Source organism: Durio zibethinus, chromosome 4, assembly GCF_047325235.1.
Source record: "Durio zibethinus cultivar Kanyao isolate XHJ-2024 chromosome 4, ASM4732523v1, whole genome shotgun sequence".
In the NCBI taxonomy this organism is placed as follows: domain Eukaryota; kingdom Viridiplantae; phylum Streptophyta; class Magnoliopsida; order Malvales; family Malvaceae; genus Durio; species Durio zibethinus.
In genome coordinates, this window is record NC_143165.1 from 13127575 (window position 1) to 13135773 (window position 8199).

At 33.5% G+C, this 8199-nt stretch overlaps 1 protein-coding gene and 1 long non-coding RNA gene across 2 annotated transcripts; one reads left to right on the forward strand and one right to left on the reverse strand.

The window, feature by feature from the left end:
- The first annotated feature begins 2710 nt into the window (after window positions 1–2710).
- Window positions 2711–3708, forward strand: LOC149519188 (uncharacterized). Its single transcript, XR_016341586.1, has 2 exons — window positions 2711–3021; window positions 3346–3708. It is a non-coding gene; the product is annotated as an uncharacterized LOC149519188 (long non-coding RNA).
- A 626-nt stretch (window positions 3709–4334) lies between these two features.
- Window positions 4335–7998, reverse strand: LOC111287922 (receptor-like protein kinase THESEUS 1). The gene has a single exon (XM_022878622.2). It carries the CDS (start codon window positions 7169–7171, stop codon window positions 4643–4645), a length of 2529 nt encoding a protein of 842 aa, XP_022734357.2. The 5' UTR covers window positions 7172–7998; the 3' UTR covers window positions 4335–4642.
- Between the last annotated feature and the right edge of the window lie 201 nt (window positions 7999–8199).

Consider the following 8199-nt stretch of genomic DNA (forward strand, 5'->3'; position numbering starts at 1 on the left):
AACAAAAATTAAAGGAAGAACTCCAAACAATTTCACCCAAACAAGGATTTTAGCAAAATCAAGTTACAGAAGTTTCATTCCAAGTTTTCACTTTCTCAAAAAAAAAGGTCTATTATTAATGTGCCACGACCAGATTTCAATACCCAATTGCAAGTTTCTATAATGGAAAATTTGAAAAGAAACATTTTGGGACCTACAGCATATATTAATAACTTTTTGCATATTACTATAATTAGGGCCACGTCCCAAACTGAGCAACAAGTCAATTTTGCGAAGTAACAAAACCTTCTTCAAATACTTCTTTTGGAGGCTTAACTAAAACCTTACCTTCTACCTTAGATGAAGGAAAAAAATGAAGAGATTGCTCTGATAGAGGAGATCCAAAATAGAGAACGCCAATGTCCACCATTTTGCCTCAAAACTTTATAGTCTACCTCACCAATATAAAATTGCTCAACTCAATGGAGTCATAAAACATGGGAATTGAGCTTTATCATGAATCAATTTTTTAGTAGTATCTTGAAATTTATTAAGAAGGAAATCCAATGGTCAATCTTTAAGAGAATACCAAGATAATGGATTTGATTCCATTAAAGCTTCAGGCGAGGTAAACCGACAAGAATGAGACCCAAAAATTCTTATAGATCCTGCCAAGGTAGGAAAATTTTCGGATCAAAGAAAAAGGAAAATGGTAAAAAGAAATTTAGAAAATCAGAGGAAAAATCAAAAAGCATTCATTAGTCGACTAATAACGTGCTTTCATTTTCCTCTCTTCTTTTGGATGTAAATGTTATAGTAAAGGAAAAAGAAGATAAATAACGTGGAGATTAGTTGATATAAAGTACCTTTTATTTTGAAATAAAGTTTAAAAGCACTTCGTTGAGGAAATAAATTAAAAAGTGTCTTCCTTTGAGAAAAACTCGGGGATTACGAATGGTGAAGTTGGTTGGGCCTTCATTATTAAGACAGGCCGAATGACCTTTGAAACGTGGCCCAAATATAAAAAATCCAATTGAAAGTTGAAGCCCAAACCCAAATTTCTTATATTTTGTATAATTATTAAATTTAAAATCCCTTTTTTTCAAATTTAGTTATGAGAAATTATCTTTAATGGTTTTAAATTCTACAAATAAAGTTATCAAAGTGACACACATCTTTAGAGTATATTTAAGGTTTTAAATTTCTTGTGTTTGGATAAAAAAAAATCAAGTCAGAAAATCATTTTGTTTTTTTTAGAAATTAAAAAAAAAAAAATCATAGAATCCAAAGCATGCCCATTTGACAAGATAAAGATATTATTTACTTTCATGAATAAGTTGAGAGCCAGCATGCCATGAGTTGCTTCACTTTCTTATCATCATCAATAGCGTAGCCTTGGTGGTCAGTGGAGCACTGGTTCATGTGGATTGTGGACTTGTAACAGAGACAAGAGAAGGAAGGAAATGTTGAGCATGGTATTTAACAAACAATTTATTTTTTTTCTAAAACAATAAAAAATGAATTTTTTTGGAAAATACCTTTTAGGAAATTTTGTTATTTTCTGGAAATCTTTTTCAAATTATCAAATGGAGCTTAAAAATTAAAAAATAATTAAAAAATAAAATATGTAAATATCCCTTTAATTTCGCTTATAAAATTAAAAAATTATTTAATTTATTTAAATGATCATAATATATTTAAAATATAAATAAAATAAAACTTTCAATAAAAATAAATCCCTTCACTAAGTGAGGGCATCGCTAATATTTCAGCATCACATTCCTTTCAAAGAGGCATAACTTTTTATCACACTCCACAATTTCATAATCTCCCTTTCAATGGTTTTTTCTTTTTTTTTAATGAAGAATTTTGTCAATGGCTTTGTTGCATCTACATGACTTTGAAATGGTCAAGCTCTACATAACTTTGAAATGGTCAGTCAAAATGTGTGTTCTAAATAGCTAAAGTGTTGACTGATTTTTAGATCAATTGATACATTTTGAGTTAATGCTTGAAGATTATAGATTGAAAAAAATTTATACATGTAATTTTTTTTTAATATGTTCATTTTAAATATATTATATATGTTCATTTATATATGCTCGTGAATATATTCGTTTAAAGTTCATGAATGAACTCATTTAACTTAATTAAATGAATACAAACCGAATACGAGCAACCTATTATTTAAACAAACAAACATAAACAAACAGAGTAATTTTTTTAGCAAACATAAATCAAACAATAACACCTCTAAAAATAAACAAACAAACAAATCACAAACATATATCCGTTCATTTATGTTCAATTTATTTACAACCCTAATAATATTTAGTAAATTCAAAATTCAAACTTTTAATACTTTCAACTATTTCCTTTGAACTTAAATTACGACCTCATTCACATAAAAATAAGTTAGATGATTGCTATATGTTTATTTAATACTTAATTAATTTATTAATTTTCATAGCTTTCTAACTTTGTTTGTGGAGTTTAAAACTCTACCTTCAAAATGTATAAGATAATTTTTTTCTTATATATTTATGTATTTATATAGAATAAAAACAAATATATTGAGTTTTCTTCACTCCATTATGTCTCTCTTCAAAAATCTTTCAAAATTTTCCAAGTGAGAGAATACTAATAAAAAAGACACATGGGGATCCGAAGGTCTCACAAAATGCACCTTAGGACACCAGAGATCAATTCTTTTGTGTGGAAAAATTGGTCTTAAACATTGTTGCAGTCATTTTCATGGAAATTTCATGAATTTCTCCCTTAGTCAACTTTGGTCTTTCATTTATACATTGAATTTTAATAGTTTGCCCCAATAATCGTTGAATAGAATGCTATCTGTTTTTTTTTTTTTTCCACAACAGGCTTGAAATTGGCCTATAAATAGCAGTCGAGAGAGGAGATTTTCAACTCAACCTGCCTAGTGATAATCCAAAATGAAAGAATTATTTCTCCTAGTATGCTTTCTCTTAGCTTCTTCTCTCTTTATTCCCACTTCCACCACGGCTTGAGAGCTGGTCGAGAAAGGTGAGAGCAACTAGTCTTTTATATATATTTTTTCATAACAAAATCAATGATATTTTCAGATTTTATTCGAATCATATGCATATATATTATTAAATCTTATAACATATTGAACCCGAGATTAATTCATTTAATTTATTCAGTTATTTTTTAAAAATAATATTTAATAAGTTTGAGGTTTAAATTTCATTATTTATAGTTTTTTTTTATTCCAAATTTACAATTTTATTTAAATTTTCAGCACTTTGGTTTAACTAATTACATTGAATTTATTTATATGAATGTTGTTAACAACATGGATATGGCATATGGCTGTTGAATTTGCAGGTTCCGTTTGGAATAGCCCATTTGTGCCTCGTGGCAGAGCAATTGGTCCTGGGCATCCTGTTCCGTGTGCTTTAAACCCTAACCAAGCTTGCACACCCCCTCCTAAGTGCAACCCATATGTTAGGAAGTGCAGAACTCCTCCACCTGCGCCTGCACCATGACCGTGGTAGAAAAGCTATGGATGATCTATTTCCATATGTGAAATTACAATGGGAATTTTATAGCTAATAATAAAGTTGCCCCAAAGCAATAACCAGATCATGATCATGATGTTGCAGTCACCTTGATTTGTATTTTGAAGACTACTATTAAATTTGTGTAATAAAATAGTTCTCAAAGAGCTCGGTTCTTGAGACTTTAATGAATTTGGAAGCTTTTATATTTTATGAGAACTAAAATAAAATAAAAAGGTTTACTCCTTGTTACATAATTCGAAAATTCATTGAATTTTTGTACTCATTTCTTTAAGACAATTTATTTGTATTTAATTAATGACTAAAATACTAAAAGTGCCCTTGAATTATTCAACTTTATTTAAATAAGTCCCTATATTTTTATTAGACCTAAATGAATTATTTTTCTTTCATTTACATCGATGTAAGCCCTTACTTCAAATAAAATATTGATTTATATTAAAGACTTATTTTAAAACAAATTACAGATTAAAAACTTATTTGAGCACAAATTAAAAATTAAAAATTTATTTAGATATAAATTAAAGATTACAGATTTATTTAGAAGAGATAAAACAAAAAAGTATAATGTATCAAAGCAAACAATATCTTATAAGTTACCGTAAAACATGATAGATATTCTGTAGATAAAAATTAAGTCCCTGAAAACTTTTAGTCTTTTCTATAACCATACCTTGAAATCACAATGAAAGGCAGTGGATTTCCAGCATTGCAAGTCAGTTCGGCGGCTGAAATAGTAAATGATGCCTTAAATTATAAACTCATACAGTGAACAAAACACAAATAAGATATTCCTTGTCTGGTAATTGTGTGATAATAACATTGGCATCTGGAAACCAGATGAATTATATCAACAATAATGGAATATTTATGGTTCATTACATGCGATTTTCGGATGGATTGATAGGTAGCCATCACTCAACTATATTACAAACTATATATAATATGAATGAAAAATTTAGGAAAATGAACAGAATAATGTAACGAGAAAAAACCTTCATTCAATCTCTTAAGATATTTCCAAGTATTCTCAGGACAGGGACAACTGAATTTTTCAGCAGGATGTCCATAGGCTAAAGTCACAAGGCAGGACCTTTTGTCATCTATCTTCCACGAGGATTTACTAGTTGTGAGAATACTGCACTAGTAGCAGCATCTTCAGCATCATCATCAGCGCCAGAATTTCCCCCATCGATCATGCTTACACTGTTGTCAAATGGCTCAAGCGGTGTCAACTGAATGGCTGGGATATGGTTTGTACTATTGTCATCGGGTTCCATTAGTGCTGATGAGGTCTCCTCCAGCTGAAGAGCATATTCAAGGTTCCATAAAACATCTCCCATTGATGGCCTGTCAACGCCGTGCTCAGCCAGGCACTTCTCAGCTGTCTCTCCATATTTCTTAAGGGAAGCTTGATTCACTTTCCCCGCCAGATTAGAATCCATGATTTGATCCAACATACCTTTCTTCTGCCAGTTCATTGCCCATTCTGCAATATTAACTTGTTCTCTTGGAAGAACAGGATTTAAAGCTGGCCTAGTACAGAGAACTTCCATCAGAACCACCCCAAATGAATACACGTCAGACTTCTCTGTGAGTTGCTGCCTTCTGAAATATTCAGGATCAAGGTAACCAAAGCTACCCTTAACTGCAGTACTCACATGTGTCTGATCTAAAGCTGGACCAGTTTTTGAAAGACCGAAATCTGCTACCTTGGCTACAAAATTCTCATCCAACAGAATGTTTGTGGTCTTCACATCTCGGTGAATGATGCTTTGGGCTGCACCAGTGTGGAGATAATGAAGTCCCCTAGCAGCCCCAATGCATATTTCAAGTCGTTGCTTCCATGATAGAGATGGTAGATTTGTTCCATAAAGATGGCTTCTAAGGGGTCCGTTAGCCATATACTCGTAGACAAGAACCATTTCTGATCTTTCATCACAGTACCCAATAAGAGAGACAAGGTGGTGGTGGCGAAGTTTTGATAACATTTCAATTTCAGTGCGGAATTCAGCAAGACCTTGTTCAGATCTGGGGTTACCTCTTTTTACAGCAACTTTAGTCCCATCCTCAAGTGTTCCCTTGTAGACCCTTCCAAAACCACCAACTCCAAGAACTAGGCTCTCATCAAATTTGTTGGTAGCATCAAGGATTTCTTGGAAGGAGAAGAACCGGCCGAGATTGGAGGAAGCCAATGAGATGCAGCTTGCTGTTCCACTCTTCTGTGATGTTGTGGACATTTTGGTCATTGTTTGAGAGTTTCCATATAAGGGCAAAGTCAACCACGGATGTCCTTGATGAGTAGCTTTTGACTTGCGTGCTGCCAGGCAACAATAACAGAACCCAATTAGTGCCACTACAGCTACAGCTCCAACAAGACAACCAATTATTATCCAAATCTTGTTCTTCTTCGAGGATGATTTAGTAAGGAGATTCTTAACAGAAGAAAGTCCATCCAGGCTTCCAGCCTCATTGCTGATTTTCATTATCTCCAATCCATTCATTGTTGCATTAGTGATGTCTGCCACTGAATCTGGACCAATACTAACAGTCAATGTATCGGATTCTTCTGAAGAATTGGAGATAAAGTCCTTATAATAAGGCACATTTAGGTCGCCAGTCAATGTTGAGAGGTCAAGACTGGCAACAGCAATATCATCATTTATGTATAGATTGAAAACCAAAGCATTGAGAGACTGACTCACAATATCACAAAAATGTGCCCGAACAAAATACCTGAAGTTTGGATCAACAGGGAAGACCCAAGTTACATTGAAGTTCATACTGGGTACATTTGCATCTCCCATGACTTCAGCAGTAGCATAGACCCAATTTGGGGCTGTTTCTGTTGTAATGGAAGTCGTATATTTGATAGAAGCAGGATTGACTGAAACATTCAGAGCAGAACTGTTTACATGGAGATATTTCACATCAGTCTCCCATGTTCTTCCAAGGGTATCATTCTGAGCAGTGATCAGTGGCCCACCCATGTTTAACCTATAAACAGTTTCCATGGCAAATTCCGAAAGACCACTAATAGGAGCAGATGGATTCAGAGCTAATGCCTGGTCAGGCAGGACTGCATCTGGGATGGAGACAACTTCCATTGCATTAACAAATGAAACCGAATTGTTTGAAGGAATGAAGGTAAGAGTCAAGGTATCAGAGATCACATTGACTGCATACTCCTTGAACAAAAAAGAACCATTATAGTTGCTGAAAGTGAAGTTGTTCAAGAGCACAAAATCATCAGTGACAACTGTTATTGGAGCAGATGTCAAGTTCTGCCCTGATTTTGGAAGAGGATAAAAGTAGAGCCGGACCCAATGCCGACCTTCTTGATTGATATCAAACTTGTAAGAAGCAATGCCAGAGAAAATTCGGGCCGATTGATATATCGAAAATGGAACACTAGAATTAGAACTAGCAACAAAAGAACTCCCACTCTTCAATGAAAGAGAAGAATGGCTCAAATCAGGAACAAAAGTTCTGCCTTGGAATGCGACATTTTGTGAAGAACCACAAACAATCAAGTAGTTATCAGCAGGAGTGAATGAGCCATGTATTCTATAACCCAAAAACTCAAACAAAACAACAGTTAAAACCAAAGCCACCCAGTTACCTAGTCTCATCTTCAACTTTTTTAAATAACTCAAATGCCTGGCTATAATCCCAAGTTCTCAACTCAACAAACCATTAACAAAAAAGCATCAAAACACTGCCTGACTCCCAGTAAACAAAGATCTAAAGAAACCCCAAAATCCCAGAAAACTCCAAAAGAATTAACCTCAAAAACTGCTTAAAATCTCAATAATTCAAACCCCAAAGTTCATATCTTTCTAAACCTCAGATCTGACTAACCCCAATGCTAATCCAACTACAATCTAAAACATTTCAACACAATGCAAGATTACATAAACTTTACTTCAAAGATAAAAAATTCATCAATGCCCTTACCTTACAAATGAAGCTAAAATAGGAAACAACCAGCTATTCTCTGAAATGGGTTTTGAGATTAAGTCCTTTTGGATTCAAAGACAAAAACCCAGTTGAAATAACATGAATGTCACCAAGAAAAAAAGAACTCTTTTTCCAAGTGTAGCAGCTGCTTCAGCATATAAAACCCAACCTTTCCAGGCTGTTGATTAGGCTGTCATTTACAGAGAAAACTTAGAGGACCCCACAGTTTAGAAGGAAAAAAAAAGTATATCTTCAATGTATCTTGGAGCAGCCTGGGAATATTTCACTTCCCATAAAAAACCAGCCTTTTATCTGTCAGTATATTGAAAAAGCTTTGAATTTTTTGATTACTCAGTAGCTTCTCATAGGCTTGTTAATTTAACATCAGAAAGCTTCATGAAAGTCCTGCAAGTGAAGCTTTATATTATTGCCTTATTGTAATTTATGTTTAACATTAAAAAAAAAATTGGGATTTAAAAAATCGGAAAATCCCAATTTGGTAATGTATGGTTGATGAGCTGGGACCAAACGATCAAAAGGAACCAACTTCTACGCGGCTTGGAGGCGACATAATTGACGGCCGTTAAGTTAACGGTGTTGGGACCGTTTGGCACGATAAACTTAATTGATGTCACCTTAACGGCGTTAAGGGTGAATACATTATTATATACAAAATTTTCCTTTTAATATATGTTATTGA

Bases quoted from the DNA above. Each gene is read 5' to 3' on its own strand.
- LOC111287922 (XM_022878622.2), bottom strand. From the start codon at position 7,171: ATGAGACTAGGTAACTGGGTGGCTTTGGTTTTAACTGTTGTTTTGTTT.